Below are 20,935 nucleotides of genomic sequence, written 5' to 3'. Positions count from 1 at the left end.
ATCTTCCTACCTATGCTTCCCACCCAGCTGGGGCCACAGTATTGATAACTTTTTGCTCCATTTGGTCTCAAATCACCATCCTCCCAGTATCTACCTTCTGAGTACCTGGTTAATTACTTTTTGGTTACCTATGAAGGTACTTTGAGGGTGAAGACAATAGCTGGTGGAGTATTTGTCCTCCAAAAATATACATTTCTTTAGTTCCCTGCTTTAATTTCTTTCATCCAGGAGCCCTATTTGAATTCCAAGAGAATAGATCTTGTAGATGTAGGATAGATAAAGCTGTAGAAAGAATGACTTTCAACAAAATGAATGTCTGAGAAACCTGTAGAGGATGGGATTTTGTGTACATATGGAGGGTACTTTGTGTACTTTTGACATGAAGATACAATTTCCTTTCTGGCAACAGGAAAGAAGGAAGGAGTTGGGTGCATGTGTATGTAGGCATGTAAATTTAGTGATGGCAAGCAGAGAAAGGTCCTGTTTGACAGGGCTTGTGTTTTCTTAATGAAGAGATTTGAACAAGAATGTGTGCTTGAGATTTGATGTGAATAGAGAAGTACATAATTTTGTTCTTTCACATGAGTGGGACATGGTACTGACCAGAGTAATGTGAAATATTTAATTAAAGATAATATTATCAGTAATGAAGAAAACAGTTTGAGTTTTTTTTTGTTTTTGTTTTTTGTTTTTTTGGGTCCGGTTGTGGGGCCTGAACTCTGGGCCTGGGCGCTGTCCCTCAGCTTCAGCTCAAGGCTAGCACTCTACCACTTGAGCCACAGCGCCACTTCTGGCTTTTTTTCTTTTTTTTTTTTATGTGGCGCTGAGGAATCAAACCGAGGGCTTTAGGCATGCAAGGCAAGCGCTCTAGCACTGAGCCACCTTCCCAGCCCCAGTTAAAGAGATTTTTATGGAACATTTTCCGTTCGCTTGTTAGAAACTGATGCTAAGTCCAGGGGGCTGCAATTGTTTTTCTAGCTGAGCCAGTTAAGCTTTACCATTTTTCTTTTTTTAAAATAAAGTTAGTAATCTTAAAAAAGGATATACAAAAGAGAATGACTACATTTGTCTTTCTATATCTAAACATTAGTAAAGATATGAACTCAACAGGCAGGCTATATAGAGAGGAAGATGAGCAAATACAATTATACTCATTGTACATATGGGAAATGGAACCATGTAACTTGACAGTATGAATGGGGCTGGGAAAGATAGAAAGGGTGATCAAGAAGCATTGTATTCATAAACTGACTTGTTGAATTGCAACAACTTTGTACAACTACTTAAAAATAATTAAAAACAACAACAAAAACAACAAGCATGCTCTCTAAAAAGACATATAGCATTTAAAGTCAGTCACCCTTTGTTACCTGTTGAGGATTGTTTCCAGGCCCCTCTTGAGATTCCAAAATGTGTGGTTGTTGAAGTTTCTTATAAAACAGCATAGTATGTACAGAGAAACTTTCCACATTCTCTTGCATACTTTAAATAATCTCTAGCTGAGTCATAATGCCTAATACACCATGCATATTATACAAATAGGTGATAATCTGTTTAGAGAATAATGATAAGAAAAAAGTCTGTACCTAGTTAAACACAGAATCAATTTTTAAAAATTATTCTTGCTCCTTGGTTGATGAGAAATACAAGTAAGGAACATATACAGAGGGCTGACTTATACTCTGCTTTACTAGAACACATATGGACTAGTGGATAAATACATTTACTTAGAATTAATAAAGATTAATTTAATCTAAATAGTCAGCTAGTGGTATTTTTTTTTTTTTTTTTTGGGTCCAGTCGTGGGGCCTGAACTCTGGGCTTGGGTGCTGTCCCTCAGCTCTTCAGCTCAAGGCTAGCCCTCTACCACTTGAGCCACAGTGCCACTTCCGGCTTTTTTTTTCTTCTGCTTATGTGGTGGTGAGGAATCGAACCCAGGGCCTCATGCATGCAAGGCAAGCGCTCTATCATTGAGCCACCTTCCCAGCCCAGCTAGTGGTGGTATTTTATTCCCTCCTTTCCAGTAATAACGCATCAGATTTTGTACTGACCAGAAAAATAAATGAGATGTATTACCACATTATAAAAGTATTAGTTTGACTTAACAGAATACTTTCTGTGCTGTAACTGATGCTTGTTGATTTGTTTCATATTGTGAATGGAAAAAGGCAACTTTTTGTGTTAAATAGTTGGAAAATATGTAAGCCTTAAGGTTATATACTTAAGGGAGAATAACATCTTTCTTTTTTTGGTCTTTTTGTCCTTTGTTAAGAATAAACCTAACTTCTCTAATTACTATGTAGTAGAAGGGTTGTCTTTATGGAGGGCACCATCTGCTGGTTGTTGGAGGAAGTAGTTATGGGGCAGGCTTCCTTCTTCAGTTACCAGACTCAAAAGATCCTATGTTTCCCATCTAATTTCATCTCAAACCGGGAGTGAAATCCCAGGAAGAAAAAGAGCTTTTACTAAACTTGATCAAATACAGATCCTAGGAATTAGGTAATTTGATTGAAATTTCTTCCTAGATCTGTTAGTATGATTTAAAATGTTTCTTTTAAATAGCTATTTTATTTGAACTTGTGCAATGTTCTGTAGTAATAGAATATTTTTGTTATGTTTGTTTATACTGGACAGAAAATACAAATAAGGCAGTGCTGCACATTATTTTAATTGCTTTCTGAACGTTTTAAGTCACCCATTCAAAGAAAAATTCTAGGTAATCATAGTTTTATTTTAAAATGGCAAAATTCAAAGTTAGTATTTTTTAATTTTTTAGCTTTTTGGAGGCAGGGTTACATTACAAACACAGGGTGGCTGTAAACTCATTATGTGACTCAGGTTGTCCTAGAACTTCTGTCCTTCTGCTTTAGCCTCCTGAGTGCTGGGATTACAGGCATTCACCACTACCTGTCTAAAATTTGTACTTTTTAGATGAACAGTGAAATTGACCAATCGGCACATAGTGGGTGTGTGTGTGTATGTATAGTATAAATTACATATAAAATAGATTCTTGTACAAATAGTTGGTGTGTGCGTCTCAGTGTGTGTGTGTATACATATACTTTTTTTTTGTTGTTGGTCATGGGGCTTGAACTCTGGGCATGGGCACTGTCCCTGAGCTCTTCAGCTCAAGGCTAGCACTCTACCACTTGAGCCACAGCACCACTTCTGGTTTTCTGGTAATTAATTGGAGATAAGAGTCTCATGGACTTTCCTGCCTGAGCTGGCTTTGAACCATGATCATCAGATCTTGGCCTCCTGAGTAGCTAGGATTACTGGCACCTGCCTATGTGTGTGTATTTTAAGTAGCTACCATTTTTGCTTTATTTCTCCTACATTCAAGGTAAATAATTAAGATTCCCTAAAGAGGAAAAGAATTTTGTCATAACATTTCTTTGACATTCTGATTTAACTTTATAGGAGCATCTCTGAATACATTTTTCCCAAAAAGTAAAGGTCCCCTATTTCCTGTACCCGTTCTTATGCATTGCTTCCTTTTTTGTTACTAGTACTGTTTTTTTTTCTTACCATGCTATTATAATCATTCATTCTCTTCTCTCCCCCCCCCCCCCCCCCCCCCCCTTGTGGAACTAGGGATTCAATTCATGGGCTTCTGCTTGCCAGGTAAATTTTCTACTACTTGAGCTGTGCTTAGCTAGAAACTTTCCTAAAGATCATCCAACAAACTTCAGGGACATACTTGCTGAGGTCATGTATATTTTCACCAAAGTCATTGTCACTCTCTTCAAATTTTCTCCCATCTTCAAGTTTTTATAACATTTATCCTCACTTTCTTATCTTTTTGTGTGTGTGCTGAGGAGCTTGAACTCAGGCCCTAAGTGCTGTCCCTGAACTTCTTTTACTCAAGGTGAGCACTCTACCACTTGAACAACGGCTCCACTACTGGCTTTTTTGGTGGTTCATTCTGGCTGGCTTCGAACTGTGATCCTCAAATCTATACTTGACTATTGTCCCTTTTCCTCCATCAGTATGAGTATTTCTTCAAGATTTAGTCTTAATATCTAACTCATCCTGTATATTTCCTTTATTAACCTTTTAAAACCAAAAGATATAAGCGATAGATTGTATTGAAGTATATTTTGGTTTTGACTTTTCTTTAGAACTTTACACCTACACTATATAGTTGCCTTCTAGATGAAGCTTATTTTTTTTCCAAGATTTGATCTTTTTTATCCCCTAACGTGTATAATAACGAGGATAGGTATTTTGCATATTTTCTTATCATTGCATTCCTAACACCTAATACTGCACTCATTATGTTTTTGATAGATATTTACATAAATGAACTTTTGGGAACAAAGGCTTTGAATTTTGCAATGATCTGCTTCTACATTATAACTACTTGTATAAGTCTTTGAACTCATTTTCTTGTTTGTGGTCATTGCTTAAAGCCAGGTCTTTATTATTTCTTACCTTGAATTTTGCAACTATTTTCTAATGGTCTTCCTATATTGATTTCTGACTAGTTTGTATTGCTTGTTACAATTTTTAAAAGTAGTTCTTGTCATTTATTCATCAAACATTTTCTGATTACCCATTACCATACCCTTTAGTGTTAAATAGATGATAGCATAGAAAATACTGGCCATCGGGACATACAAGACCCTGTGATGTCCAAGCTAGGACAGACATAAAATGCTTTTCATCACTTGCCTGAAGTCTCTTTACCTGTATTGGTAATTTCTTATGGACTGTAATGATGCTATAAATATCCAGATGGCTGCTGGCAGAAAAAAGGTTCCTCATTTCTTGGTGGGAGAAGCATACATAAAAATAAGATGTACTATGAGTATGATGTGATAAATGCTATTTTTGTAGTAGGTTCAAAATGTGAATATCTGTAGTGGGTCAGGGATTATGGTCAGGGAAGGTGAAAATGAATACTTAAAACTTGGAGATACTTTAAGTTTGCTTAGTAGGTTGGGGCCAGTGAGTATGTCTTACACTGAGGAAACAGCTAATGTATATTCACAAAAGTATTTCCTACCTCTGCTACTAAGATAAAGTAAAACTGAGTAGCTGGCCTCCTGTTGTCTGTTATTTATTTTTAATTTTATTTTCATCTACCTTTTTCATCAGTTACACTTTCACTCCAATGACATTTTGTTTTATTTAATTTAAATTTAATTTTGTTGGTTGTGGGGCTTAAATTCAGGGTCTAGGCACTGTCCCTGAGCTTTTTCAAAAACCTCAAGGCTTGTGTTCTACCACTTTGAGCCATAGCACCACTTCAGGTTTTCTAGGGGTAATTGTAGATGAGTCTTTCCCTGAGTGGGCTGGCTTTGAGCTACTATCTTCAGATTTCAGCCTCCTGAGTAGCTACGATTACAGGGGTGAACTACTGGTGCCCAGCAATAACGTATTTTACTTTTCTCCAATTATAGTGTTCTATATATTATTACCACCTTACTTGATTTATTTTAATCTTCTAAGCTTCTTGTTTCTTATCTCAGTTGAGATAATTACAGAATGTATTGTGACAGTTATTTAAGAATGTGTGTTCTGCCGGGCGCTGGTGGCTCACGCCTGTAATCCTAGCTACTCAGGAGGCTGAGATCTGAGGATCGCGGTTCAAAGCCAGCCCGGGCAGGAGAGACCGTGAGACTCCTATCTCCAATAAACCACCAGAAAACTGGAAGTGGCGCTGTAGCTCAAGTGGTAGAGTGCTCGCCTTGAGCTGAAGAGCTGAGGGACAGCGCCCAGGCCCAGAGTTCAAGCCCCACGACCGACAAAAAAAAAAAAAAAAAAAAAAAAAAAAAAAGAATGTGTGTTCTTTTGGTAGATTTTGAGACCCATCTTACTTATTCTGTCCTATAGTTACTGCTAAGGTGTTCTGTAAGAAATAAACTCCTCATGTTCTGAATTTTAATTCTGATCTATTTGGCCACTATTTTTCATGTAAGTTTAATGTTTTTGTGAATCTGTTTCTGGGCTATTTCTTTTTCTTTTTCTTTCTTTTTTTTTTGGGTCCGGTCGTGGGGCCTGAACTCTGGGCCTGGGCGCTGTCCCTCAGCTCTTCAGCTCAAGGCTAGCACTCTACCACTTGCGCCACAGCGCCACTTCCGGCTTTTTTCTTTTTGCTTATGTGGTGCTGAGGAATAGAACCCACGGCCTCAGGCATGCAAGGCAAGTGCTCTACCACTGAGCCACCTTCCCAGCCCTCTGGGCTATTTCTTATATCCCATTGATCCTTTTTTTGTACTGTGTGTAAATTACTATAATTATATGTATATTTATATATGAACATACTATATACATCTACTGTCTACACCACACGTACACACCCTATGTGTACACATATAATCATATATGCATGTATATACATGTATGCACCTACACATATGCACAGTGCATATATACAGATATATGTACAAACACATATATGTATGTGTGTGTGTCTGTGTATGTTGGTACTGGGTTTTGAACTTTCGGTGCTCTCACTTAGTGTTTTGTTCATAATTAGTGCTTTACCACTTGAGCTACCCTCCATTCTTAATATTTTGTTGGTTGTAAGAGTCTCATAGATTTGTCTGCATGGGCTAGCTTTGAACATTGATTTTCAGATATCTATCTGCTGAGTAGTTAGGATGGCACACGTGATCCACTAGTACCCAGCTTGTGTGAGGTTTTTTTTTTTTTTTGGTACATTTGTGGGACCTGAACTCTGGGCCTCTTCAGCTCAAGGCTAGTACTCTACCACTTGAGCTACAGCTACACTTCTGATTTTCTGGTGGTTAATTGGAGATAAGAGTTTTACGAATCTTCTTGCCTGGGCTGGCTGGCTCTGAATTGTGATCCTCAGATCTCAGCCTTCTGAGTAGCTAGGATGACAGGCATGAGTCACCAGTGCCTAGGTGTTACTTTGATTTTAATCCCTGTTGGCTTCTTGAATTTGTGAGTTAGTATTTTGTGATATTTTCTGTAGGTATCTGGACTCTGCCTCTTAATTCCATGAATCATAGGTTGCAGTTAAATGTTGATAATTTCATCTGACTTTTTCATTTTTCCAATTCTAATAGTTTTTACTGTCTGCTAATAAATTTGTTTATTGATGTTTTAATTACAAACTTTGTGTTTTTCCATTTTATAGTTATTTTTCCTTTTTTTTTTTTTTTAGCTAATTATATGTTTGTTTCTTTTTTTTTCTGTAGCCATTTGTAAGGATTGTCTCTCAGCTTTGTGCTGGTGGCTCATGCTTGTAATCTGACCTACTCAGGAGGCTCAGATATGAGGATTAAGGTTCAAAGCCAGTCCAGGCAGAAAAGTTTGTGACACTCTTACCTCCAATTAATCACCAGAAAACCAAAAGTGGAGCTTTGGATCAAAGTGGTAGAACACTAGCCTTGAGTAAAAGAGCTCAGGGACATCGCCTAGGCCCTGGATTCAAGCCCCATGGCCAACAATTAAAAAAGAAAAAGTTGTCTCTTATTGCTTTAAGATTACAAGTATAGTAGTTTTTATGATCTCTGATTGCTCTGATTTATGATCTTCAGATTAACATCTGAAGAATTCTGAATCTTGTATATATTGTTTCTACTATTTCTTGTTTTGTTTTCTTAGGTGCTTGGACTTGGTGTACTGTTCTTTGTCTTAGAAGCATCATAGTAGGATTTCTAAAGATGCCTTTCTCTAGGAAGGATTTGGGGTTATTTTGTGTGCTTAGGATGGTACCATTTTGAGGAGGAGGATATCACTGGTTTATACTTTGAGTTGTCAGGCTTGGGCAGGTCATGTGAGCATCAGTAACTAATTAGCTCTTATTGCTTGGTGTCCATTATGACTTTGCCCTGTTAACAATCAAAGTAGCCTTCCTTACTAGTCTTTGGGTGTAGGGGAAGGCCAAAAGGTTAATTTCCTATTTTGTCTACTATTTTTTGTGTGTGTATCCTTTGTAGGATTGGGTTATATAATCCCGTATTATTGTCTGGAGAGTATTATTTTACTTTCTTCCTTGATAGGTATACTCTATTCCTTTATGTCATAGGACATCACCAAAACTCAACCTTATTTTTTTTTATCAGAATTGATAAATGTCCTCAGAGAGCATAAGTGAATATAATACCCCAATATGTTATTTGTTTCTTTGGGTTCCTCTTAGATATTGCTTGGTATAACTTTTGATATTTTAAAAAATTCCCTGATTTGGATATTTTCTCGTGTGTGTGTGTGTGTGTGTGTGTGTGTGTGTGTGTGTGTGTGTGTGTGTGTGTGTGTGTGTGTGTGTGTATGTGTATGTGTATATGTGTATGTGCTTGCCTGTGTGCAAGTGTTTATTTATTATTTATTGATTATTCTGTTAAAAGTTAGTGCAAAGCAGGGCGTGATTCCTAGCTACTCAGGAGATCTGAGGTTTGTGGTTCAAAGCCAGCCCAAGCAGGAAAATCCGTGAGACTCTTATATCCAATAAACTACTCAGAAAACTAGAAATGGCTCTGTGGCTCAAGTGGTAGCACACTAGCCTTGAGCTGAAGAGCTGAGGAACAGCACCCAGGCCCAGAGTTCAAACCCCATGACCGACCAAAAAAAAAAAAAGTTAGTGCAAGTAACTATTGGAAATAAAAATAACAAGTTTTTCTAAAACCATGATTTTGGGAACTTTTCAATCAGTGATTTTTTAATAGATATACAAATTACTGTAAATTAGGTAGTTACAAATTGTTTTGGAGGGCAAGTTACCTATTATGTTTACTTATTTATGTTTATTATAAATGCTGTTTGTACCAATATGTTGTTTGCCTGTAATTCCTTGTAGGGGTAAAAATATTTCCATCATGGCTCATTCAAAGACGAGGACCAATGATGGAAAGATTACTTATCCTCCTGGGGTCAAGGAAATCTCAGATAAAATATCTAAAGAGGAAATGGTGAGACGATTAAAGGTGAGTCACAAGTTGTTTTGGACTTCTGTTTATTGTGTGGGGTTTTGATGGGAAGGAAACATTTAAGACTTTATTTTCTTAGGGCAACTTAAATAAGGCTAGTGGCTCTCTGAGATTCTAAGGGAGGAGAGTAGGTAAGGAGTAAGAGGGATTGGCTGTGCTGCTAATGGGAGTTTAATTAGAAAGCTGAAGCTGGACCTGGGAGTATGGCTTAGTGGTAGAGTGCTTGCCTAGTATGCACAATTTTTTACAGTACCATATAAACAGAAAAAACTGGAAGTGGCTCTGTGGCTCAAGTGGTAGAGCGCTAGCCTTGAGCAAATGAAGCTCAAGGACAGTGCCCCGTCTCTTGAGTTCAAGCCCCAGAATTGGCCAAAAAAAAAAAAAGAAGAAAGGCAGACCCTTTATATTTTAGGGTCTTCTTATACTTGAGTATACAGACCAAGCCAACACTAGTCTGTTTTGTATGTACAAAGTTTTCTTCATTTTCTAAAAAAATTTAAATCTGCAAAGTACAGTCTTAAGTCTTTCTACCAGTAGTTATAAAAGTTATAAGAGTAGGTTAGAGTTTTACTGTTAGTTTTTTCCTCTGCTTCTATGTAGCACTAAATCAAAACTGATGATGAATTTTCAAAGATGAAACAGTCACATATATGACATGTATTATGAGGTAATGTTTTGCCTTATTCTCTGTCATTGTTAAAATGGTTAATATCATATAGTAGGTAATATAGCAAGCAATGTGAATGTTAATCTGCTTTATTTTTTGGCATATTTTCCTGGATTTTATCACCTGGACATTTATATTATTATAATTTATTGTCATTTCTTTAAACTAATATAATTATACACATGGATAATGTAATACAAAAATGCAGTGTGTAATATTTATTAATATGTTATTGAACATCAGTGCTGAAAATGTTATTACTGAAGACCCAGGAACCATAAAACGTGATACTATTTTATATTGCTATATGGTATTTTTTTAATAAGGAAAAAAGGATGTTAATACTAATTTCATGATCTTAAGCTTGTATAAATAAAGTGTCCAGTTGCCAGATATAAATTTTTTTTTACTATTTAAAAGAAAGATACCTTTGAGCCAGGTGCTGGTGGCTCATGCCTATAATCCTAGCTAGTCTAGACACTGAGATCTGAGGATTGCATTTCCACACAGCCTGGACAGGAATGTCTGTGAAATTTATCTCCAAATAACCATGAGAAGCTAGAAGTGGAACTGTGGCTCAAGTGGTAGAATGTTAGTCTTGAGTTTTTAAAAAAAAACAAAACTCTGGGATAGTGCTCAGGCCTTGAGTTCTTGGTTTCAAGATCCACTCCCCCCCCCCCCCCCCCGCAAAAAAAAAAATCTCTGAGCAGAGTACATTTAATATTTAGTTATTTTAGTTAGGAACTTGTTTATATGTTATCAAAAATAGTTAAGTTTTAACTCCTTTCTGGGTATAACGTGTCATTTTCTGTGTATATCTATTCTGTTGACCCATTCATTTTTTAAAAATAGAAATGAATTATTTTATTTCCTCACATTTGTATATTCCAAAAATGGTAGGTAGATATCTGTTATTTGCTGAGAAACTAAGTGAATGCAGAGATTTCCTAAGTTGATTAGTATTTAGTGTCTTTAGAGATCTTATTTTTCTCAGACATATTTTTTAATTTAGAGGACTCACATGAGTCATTATTGTTGAGGGTTTTTTTTTTTGTGTGTGGGGGTAGATGCAGGGGCTTGAACTCAGGGCCTGGGCACACTATCCCTTAGCTTTTTCACTCAAGGCTAGCACTGGGTCATTTTAGTCACTTTTTGGTAGTTAATTGGAGATAAGAGTCTCATGGACTTTGCTGCCCAGGCTGGCTTTGAACTTTGATTCTCAGATTTCAGCCTCCTGAGTAGTTAGGATTACAGGCATGAGCTACTGGTGCCTACCATTAATGAGTTTGATTCACTTGGAAATAAATTCACTAGTGAAAAATTACTGTTAACTGAACCTTGAGCACATTTTGTTATTCTTTGTATAATACTTTCTATAGTACTCATATTTAGTATTTTAGTAGTATGTTATGATTATTTTGCAGACATTTATACCTAGCTGCATTCTGTTTGATATACTTTGTCATTTTTAAATTTAATTTTTAGTGGACTTTATCACTTATTTTTCCAATTTTTATCCTTCTATTATTCTTAGCATATTTTTTAGAGAAGTATAATGAATTTAATGTAGGGTGATACTACTTTTTTTTTCTCCTTTTTTGTCAGTTGTGGAGCTTGAACTCAGGGCCTGAGTGTTGTCCCTGAGCTTTTTCATTCAAGGCTAGCACTCTACCACTTTTAGCCATAGTACCACTTCTGATTTTCTGGTGGTTAATTGGAGACAGGGAGTCTCATGAACTTTCCTTACTGGACTGGCTTTGAACTGTGATCCTTGTATCTCAGCCTACTGAGTAGCTAGAACTACAGGAATGAACCACCAGTACCCGGCTTGGATATTTTTTGATAATACCAGTGTCTTTCAAAATATACAACTGTTTATCAAATATATACAAATATCAAAATATGTCTTATAAATTATAAAACTTGCTAATATATAGGATGACATTGTTTATATAATTTCTAAATTTTCCTGTAACATTTTAGTCAAAATGTTTGTTACCTCCTATTTGTGTGTATAGATTCTTCTTCTTTTTGGGGGGAGGTTCCGTCATGGGGCCTGAACTCTGGGCCTGGGCGCTGTCCCTCAGCTTTTCAGCTCAAGGCTAGCGCTCTACCACTTGAGCCACAGCGCCACTTCCGGCTTTTTTCTTTTTTCTTTTTGATTCTTGAGGAATCAAACCCAGGGCTCAGGCATGCAAGGCACTACCACTGAGCCACCTTCCCAGCCCCTGTGTGTATAGCGTCTAAGAAAATAGTTGAACATATCTTGCTTTTTTGTTCCTTTCTTTAATAAACACCTATGTATGTCATCAAAGCATAACCTTAAAAGTAATTAAAATTGAAAAGTTAATATAATATTTCTAATGCCATACCCTTTAACCATTGGGCCAAGCTGGAAGGATTGGTTGACTGTTAGTTCCGGTGTCTGGGATAATAGAACTGAGGGGTTGCTCTGTGAGGAACTTTTTTCTTCTCATGGCTGCTCTGAGGATCTACAAAATTGAAACATCCATTCTCTACAAGTGGAAATGCTTCTGCTATAAGAGACCAAGACATGGACTTATTACTTTGGTGGCCTTGTTTGTTTGCTTAGTATTTGTAGCACCACCTAGTGGGTGCTTTCCATTGAAGCTACATATACATGGCAGCTCTCAAGCTAGGCAATTTTGAAGTAAGAACAGTACAGGTTGAAGTCATCATTGTTTTTACTAATACTGAAATTAGACAAAGACCTACACGGAATTTATACTACATTTTTCATACAACTTCTATCTGAATATCTTTGAGAAAGGTTTTGTTTCTGTTGCTTCCTTCTCAGCACATACATGCCATTGAAATGATGAAATCTTCATATCATCTTCTTTTGTGTTATGGCACAAGAAATACTTGGTTGGTTGCTATACTTGTCAGGGTAACTGAAGGATGTTTCTTTGACATTCATGTGTATGTATTCTCTTAGCTGAATGTATACAACCATATGGAGTGGTTTAGTGGCTAGGATGGAAAACTTAAGATGTCATACTAGATTTTTACTTTAGATATGATTTTTTTTTTTTTTTTTGGGTCCAGTCGTGGGGCCTGAACTCTGGGCCTGGGCGCTGTCCCTCAGCTCTTTAGCTCAAGGCTAGCGCTCTACCACTTGAGCCACAGCGCCACTTCTGGCTTTTTTCTTTTTGCTTATGTGGTGCTGAGGAATCGAACCCAGGGCCCCATGCATGCAAGGCAAGCGCTCTACCACTGCGCCACCTTCCTAGCCCCTGATTTTTTTCTTAATGGAAAGTTTAAAATATTACTTAAAACATGCTATTTTTGAGAAAGATGTAATCTTTTTAGTTCATTTGTACAGATGAGGCTAGAAGTTCAAGCAATAACCATTGAAATTCTTCTAATACTGACCATGCACAATGTTAACCATAAAAGTTAAAAAAATAGCATATATATGGTAAATGAAAATGTTTGTTTTACAAATTAAGGTTTTTGAGATAAGAGTCTTGTTATGTAGTCTTGGCTGGCTTTAACTCATGATCCTCCCTCATTCATTCCCAAGGGCTGGGATTATGGGCCTGAGCCAGACCTTGGGTTTAGCTTGAAAAATAATTTAGTTTCTCCAGGAGAAGTTATTTAACTTAAGGGTTTTAGAAAAGTCTTGTTCTCTCAAAGAGACATTTTCTGTGGAAAAGCTAAAATATATTTAGAATGATTCTTTGTAATTAATGTGATCTTTATTTTAAATGACTACGTTTTTTTACATGAAGCATTTCTCAGTTTGAGTATTTTTATTTTGTGTATAGATGGTTGTGAAAACCTTCATGGACATGGACCAGGACTCTGAAGAAGAAAAAGAGCTTTATCTAAATTTAGCTTTACATCTTGCTTCAGATTTTTTCCTCAAGCATCCTGATAAGGATGTTCGTTTACTAGTAGCCTGCTGCCTTGCTGATATTTTCAGAATTTATGCTCCAGAGGCTCCTTATACATCTCCCGATAAACTAAAGGTAAGTACTGATTTTAAGAACTGCCAAGATTGATACTTTGAGTTCTGAAACTAAAATGGGGTTTAAAAGTTTTAAAATAGTTTCTCTGGATTTTTTTCTATTAGTGCTAGCACTGGTGTTAAACTTGTCTTTAGAACTTACTTTTGAGTGGTAATTTGTGATTTTTAGGATAAGTAGCCTTAATACTATGACATCATTACCAGTTCTGTTTCTTTATCAGTTTGAGTCTTTTCCCTTTCGAAAACCTTTATTAAAGACCATGGTTGTCATTAGAAGATACTATGTAGTAAAATCTGAATTAGAGCTATACAAAAACATCAAATGACTATAAGACAACTTAGAATTTTTAAACAAAGAAAAGCAACCCCCTTAAAAGATAATTGTGGAAGCCAGGGGTTATAGAATGACTATCTCTAGGGAGAATAAATCACAGAGTAAAAAGGAACAGGCAGTTTGTATTTGCTTAACAAAAGATGATGTTAGTTATGTGCCAGAAACTTTGTTTACAATGTGGGAAAGGGAAAGCACTCATGGATCTTTAGGAACCTTCCATTTGATCAGGTCTGACAGAATTCAACTATGGAATGCACAGAATGGTTTGGGATGCTTGGTTTATATTCATATTGGTTAAAGAATTTCAAGACAGGGCTGGGAAGGTGGCTCAGTGGTAGAGTGCTTGCCTTGCATGTATGAGGCCCTGGGTTTGATTCCTCAGCACCACATAAGCAAAAAGAAAAAAAGCCGGAAGTGGTGCTGTGGCTCAAGTGGTAGAGTGCTAGCCTTGAGCTGAAGAGCCTAAGGAACGGCACCCAGGCCCAGTGTTCAGGCCCCACGACTGGACACACAGACACACGCACGCGCGCGCGCGCACACACACACACACACACACACACACACACACACACACACACACACACACACACACACACACACACACACACACACACACACACACAGAATCGCAAGACAGGGTAAGTAGGGACAATACTTGACATTTAGAAGTTGAATTGTATCATTTGTGAATGGTCAGAGATTTAAAAGTAGATAACATGAGGTGGTTGTGTATTTTAGGTGAATGGCTTGATTACTCATTGTTACCCACTAATTTGGAGATGAATCAGGTGGCTTAAAGAATGATTATATTTGTTTAATGTAGTCTGTGGCCCTTTTTGCTGGCATTCTTGTGAAGAGTATAGACTACTACTATGCAACTTTCAAGGCTTTGGGGTAATAGAAAATCCTTCCAAAAGAATAGGCACAGATCTGTTGTATTTACTTACTTACTTATTTATTTTTTAGATCATGGGGCTTGAACTCAGGGCCTGAGCATTTTCCTCTCAAAGCTAGAACTCTACCACTTTGAGCTACAGAGCCATCTCTGTCTTTTTGGTGGTTAATTGGAGATAATGAGTCTCACAGACTTTCCTGCCCGGGCTGGCTTCAAACCATTATCCTCAGATCTCAGCCTTCTGAGTAGCTAGGATTACAAGTGTGAGCCACTGGCTCTTGTATGGATAGATGTGTATTTATATCAGGACAATTTATTAAATATTGAAGAGCTAAGATCAAATTACTGTCCTTGATTATTTGCTGGTTAAATGTTTAATGTTTGTTTTTTTTGGGGGGGGGGTTGGTTCTGGGGCTTGAACTCTGGGCCTGGGCACTGTCCCTGAGCTTTTCAGCTCAAGGTGAGCACTCTACCACTTGAGCCACAGTGCCACATCCAGTTTTCTGGTGGTTAATTGGAGATTAGAGCCTTACCATGATCATCAGATCTCAGCCTCCTGAGTAGCAAGGATTATAGGAATGAACCACCGGAACCCTGCTGCTTGGTTATTATTATTATTGTTGTTGTTGTTTGCTTTTTAAAAAATAAAGCCTTTTTTCCTTTGGCATTTACTTAACAATATTAATTTTTTTCTTAAAATGCTTTAGAGTTATGGATAATTTTCACTTTTGATTAGCATCAAGTTCTACTATAGTATTATATGTATTAGAAATCGTCACATCTCTTATCTAATCTTTCTACAATCAGTTTGTTACTGTCATCAACGAACCCAGCTGGCTTATTGGAAAGGTTGTAAATGAGTTAACCATTGTCATTCCATCTCTAGATAGAGTCAGCAGGCTATGTATTCTCTTGTACAATCTAGGAAGGCATCATTTGTAGATTATATTACACAGTATTACTATTAGAGCAGATGTTTTCCTTTTTTAATATTAAATTTTTATTATCTTTATAGTTATACAAAGAAGCTTCAATTCACATGTCAATATGAGTACAATGTATCTTGTTTATTGTCACTCTGTCCATTCTCCCCCTATTTATCCCAACCTCACCTATCCCCTGAAGATACCGGGTCCCAGTTTTACACATGTACATTGATTATTACAGTTGTATTCACCCACCCTTCTTTCCATTTCTGACTCTTGCCTCTTAAGTTCTCTACCCCCAACCCCTTCATGAAAGACATGTTTCAGCTTCCTGGTATTCATTTTGTTAAACCGTCTTTTAATTGTTCAAAGGAGTTATAACATGGGAATCTACCCCTGGGTATACAGTACTTTAGTCAGTTTGATTATGTGTAAGTGAATACGGCTTTGTTTGTGTTTTTCCTATGTATTTATAATTTAACAAGCATCCTTTTCTCTCTGAGCCTGACTTAACATAATTTTGCTTACAAGAGAACATTTTTCTTTCATTGATTGCTAACATGCTTTCTTTGTAGAAAGTAGCTTTTATAATTTGTATAAGCCCCCCCCCTTTTTTTAAACCTTTCAAAATAACATCTACATTTCATCTGAAACTCATTTTTCTAGTAATTTGACTCAAAGTGATACTGAGCCTGACCAGGTACAAAATAGTTAATAAAAAAAATCAAAAGCAAGAGATAGGAATCGATTGAGAAAGGCAGGGGTGGGAGGACAGTAATTAATTACAGTGGTTAGCTAGGAAGGCTGACAAGTTAATTTCTAAAATAAACTTGTATTTTCATTATTTAAAAAAATTTTTTTGTGTGTGTGTGTGTGGGGGGGTCCGGTTGTGGGGCCTGAACTCTGGGCCTGGGCGCTGTCCCTCAGCTCTTCAGCTCAAGGCTAGCATTCTACCACTTGAGCCACAGTGCCACTTCTGGCTTTTTTCTTTTTGCTTATGTGGAGCTGAGGAATCGAACCCAGGGCCTCAGGCATGCAAGGCAAGCACTCTACCACTGAGCCACCTTCCCAGCCCCTATTTTAAAATTTTTAATTAAGGTATTTAATTTTTTTTTAACATAAGGTCTATTTAAGGTTTTTTTTTTTTTTAACCTCTGAGCTTCTCAGTAAAATTTCTGGTATGTTGTCACTGTCAATTTTATTTGAAATCTTAGCTCTGTTCTTACTATATATATTTACCATACATTTTACTATGTAGGCAGACTTGATTAGCTCTGTTATTACACCATTTTTATTCTAGTAATAGTATATTTAGTTGACTTGGTTTTTTTTGGAGGAGGCTGTTTTAAGATGAAGATTGTTGTTTTCTAGGGTCATGTGAATGATTTAATGTTTTATATACATTAAATATGTAGTGTTTTTCATATCAGATTGTGCTAGACTATGTTAGATCATGTATGTGTGTGCATGCGTGCATGCATGTGTGCTGTACTGGGGCTTGAACTTAGGGCTGGGTGCTGTCCCTGGGCTTTTTTGTCTGACTAGTGCTCTACCACTTGAGTCACAGCTTCAGTTCTGACTTTTTGATAGTTATTTGTAGATAGGGGATCTTCTGGCCCTTTCTTCCTTGTCTGGTTTGGAATCAAGATCCTCAGATCTCAGCCTTCTGAGTAGCTAGTACTACAGGCAAGAGTCACTGGTACCTGTCTTTGTTTTCTTAATATAAACTTTTACTTTGAAAAAAATTTCACCCAAACCAAGTCCTTTTTCATTTTTGTTCTTTTTTTTCAATTCATTATTATATATTCACATATGTACTGAATTAGCCTTAATAGATGTGTGTTTTCATTTGCCATTCATAATCTAAATAATACTTTTCTTTTGTTTTCTAAAGGATATATTTATGTTTATAACAAGGCAGTTGAAGGGGCTAGAAGATACAAAGAGCCCGCAATTCAATAGGTATTTTTATCTACTTGAGGTAAGCAGTGTATTATATCTTTAGGTGATGTTTTAAACTTTTTCTGTTTGTGTACTTTTATTAATTAAAATATTTACCTTTTCCTTTTTTGACCTCATATTTTTAGAACATTGCTTGGGTCAAGTCATATAACATATGCTTCGAGTTAGAAGATAGCAATGAAATTTTTACCCAACTATACAGAACATTATTTTCAGTTATAAAGTAAGTTTATTTTTTTCAGCAAATAACATTTGAAAAAACATGAAAGTGATGATTTTATCTTACAGGTTAATCTACATAAACTGATCATTTGTGGTAAATATTTGAGATCTGGGAATTATAATTTAGTCCAAATATTTATTTGTGTAGATCTTTTTATAATGAATAGAACTCAGTTTTGTATTTAAAGAATTACTGATTAGAAGCCTGATTTAGATTTTTGGATTGTATTGTCTTGGATATAAATTATATTGATTTCTTCATATATGTTGTTCAGTTTTTGTGTAATTAAAATTACTAGAATTTCAAATCAATTAGGATTTTTGAATTTAGAACAAAATTGAAATTACATTTGATTTAAAATTTGATTTGAAAATGTAATTGGTTAAAATTTGGTGAGCTAGGGCTGGGAAGGTGGCTCATTGGTAGAGCACTTGCCTTGCATGCCTGAGGCCCTGGGTTCGATTCCTCAGCACCACATAAGCAAAAAAAAAGCCGGAAGTGGCGCTATGGCTCAAGTGGTAGAGCATTAGCCTTGAGCTGAAGAGCTGAGGGACAGCACCCAGGCCCAGAGTTCAGGCCCCATGACCGGACCTCCCCCCCCCCCCAAAAAAAAAAAATTTGGTGAGCTAATACAGGAATATAGTTTAAATATATTTTGAGTATACTATCGTAAGATTTAGGGGAGAGAGAGATGATCTAAATGAATATATATGTTTATCATTTTGCCACCATTTTAAGAAGTATATTTGTTAGCATCATCTTATTAAATAATGTACATCTCAGATACACTTTGTACCAGATATTTATTTTGAATTTCAGCAATGGCCACAATCAGAAAGTTCATATGCACATGGTAGACCTCATGAGCTCTATTATTTGTGAAGGTGATACAGTATCTCAGGAGCTTTTGGATACAGTTTTAGTAAATCTGGTACCTGCCCATAAGGTATGTAATATTATGAACTAAAATGTGTCTATATTCACTAATATTTAATACCCTGAATTTGTGCTTATGTTCAAATACCATTTGTTTTCAATCTTAGTTTAAGATTTATTTTGTTTGCTGTTTTATGTGTATAAAGCACATTGTTTATTAACCACTAATTGAAAAAGAAATAAATGTAATAAAATATTATCTGATAAAATATTTGAAACTGAACTTTTGTAGGATATACTTCAGAGTGAGTCAGTGGTGACTTTGAAGCTGTTATATTACTTTATAGATGAAAGGAGCTAGTGCCTTAACCAAAAAATGAATGAAATGAAAAGGGATGCCTATTAAGGGACAGTAGATATGTTGATGATAATATTTCTTACCTGCATGATGGTAATCAAGATGTGTTTGTATATTTGATTTTTATATGCGTTTGTGTTTTGAGTTTTGAAAACAGTGTTCTCTTAACTAAGCAATTGGAAATATACTTCTGTGATTTTGAAGAGGTCTGCTTTCATGCAAGGGACATAGGAATCACTACTGTAAGAATGTTTTCATTTAACATCTTTCTGGCAAAATACCTTATTCTATATCCATTAAATAAAATAATGTGAAGGAAAATGTGAAGGTTATTGAAATGATCTTACAATACAAAATTTCAAAGCCAAATAAAAATCAATCAGTAATATTGAAAGGAAGCAGATACTACCATACTCATAGTTAAAAAAATTCATATTAATTGAAACATACACACATGTATTAGTGTATATATTAGTATAGGTGTATGTATGTATACTAGTTAGTATATATGTGCATATCAAAATACACATATACATTCACATGTAATATATATTATATACATGTGTATATGTAACATGTTTTATGTATATGCATACACATACTGATATGTATGTATTTTTATATATAAAATACATATGTATGCATTAGTATATATAACCAATTGGTTTTTATTTGTACACATATACATATATTAGCATATATGGCCAATTTTGTGTGTATGTTTTGAAGATATATATGTATATGAAAGGTATTTAGAGAACTATGTACAGTAATCTGAGGAAATCACACAGGCACAGGCAATAGTGAAAACATGAAAAATAAAGCCCAGTGTGTTTGACAGTGATTTCAGAACAGCAAATGGGAAATAGAAGTGATATTTGGATCAAATAGAAATTCACTTAAAATGAGCTTATGGAATAGACAGCAAAGTTTTCATTATTTAAAAATAAATCTGTGTCTAGGCACATAGTCAAAATGGGCAATCACCAAATCAAATAATCAAAAACATTCATAATGAAAATAAAAAGCAAAGAAAGCCCTAATTGATACCAGAAGGTAAAATGTTAAGATTTTTTAGATGTTAACATTAGCCTATAGTTGCATATTAAAGACATACTCACTTGTCCTCTGAAAAAAGTTATAATGTGAGTTCTTTAGAATGAAGTAAATTGAATTTAGGAATAAATAGTGATAAACTAGAAGTGCTCTAAGAATGGATACATAAGAACAGTAGCAGTAATAATTGTAATGATTACTTAAAAGGACATTAGCAAAATAGTTTTAAACCACTAAGATACAAATAATACCTTAAGCTTGAGTGATTTAATGAGTTGTATAATTATAGAAATATTTATAGCCTCTGAGTAACTTTGAACTTTAAATGAAGTATATTCATCCTAAATGTTTTAATGACTTCAAGAAAAGGAAGAATTATACCAAATGTAAATGGCCTAAATTTGCCACATAAGATTGTCATGTTGGTTGAAGATAATCCAGGTGGTTGATGATAATAAGAGAAATAGCTGAAATGTAATTATAAAAGCCTTGTTGTAAAGACTAATGAAAGACTTGCCAGGAGAATACAAAACAAAAGAAAACTGAGGTAGTTTATAGTAATTTTAGACATGGTAGTTTTTACTGGATGGAGAAGGGCTTTATATAACAAATAAATTGTTTAGTTCTTAGTAGGAATATGTCTAAATGTGTGTGTGTGATTGACAAAGGATTACTTTATAGACCTTTTTTTTTTTCCATTCCAGTAATGGGGTTGAATTTAGGGCCTTTCCCTTGTTGGGC

At 35.7% G+C, this 20,935-nt stretch overlaps 1 protein-coding gene across 6 annotated transcripts in view; it reads left to right on the top strand.

Annotated features, from left to right (window-relative positions):
• Positions 1–20,935, top strand: part of Pds5b (PDS5 cohesin associated factor B) — a 165,580-nt gene that overhangs the window by 37,094 nt on the left and 107,551 nt on the right. For all 6 annotated transcript variants that reach the window (XM_070002989.1, XM_070002988.1, XM_070002990.1 and 3 more), the window contains exons 2-6: positions 8,774–8,900; positions 13,362–13,565; positions 17,614–17,700; positions 17,807–17,904; positions 18,724–18,850. In XM_070002989.1, coding sequence (XP_069859090.1) covers positions 8,793–8,900; positions 13,362–13,565; positions 17,614–17,700; positions 17,807–17,904; positions 18,724–18,850 — 624 coding nt within the window. In that variant the 5' untranslated portion in view covers positions 8,774–8,792. The remainder of the gene's footprint in view (positions 1–8,773; positions 8,901–13,361; positions 13,566–17,613; positions 17,701–17,806; positions 17,905–18,723; positions 18,851–20,935) is intronic.

Source organism: Dipodomys merriami, unplaced genomic scaffold (assembly GCF_024711535.1).
Source record: "Dipodomys merriami isolate MVZ:Mamm:240054 unplaced genomic scaffold, mDipMer1.0.p SCAF_6, whole genome shotgun sequence".
NCBI classification, from domain to species: Eukaryota; Metazoa; Chordata; class Mammalia; order Rodentia; family Heteromyidae; genus Dipodomys; species Dipodomys merriami.
Note: the sequence above shows the minus strand (reverse complement) of the source record. Positions and strands in the feature narration are given on the sequence as shown.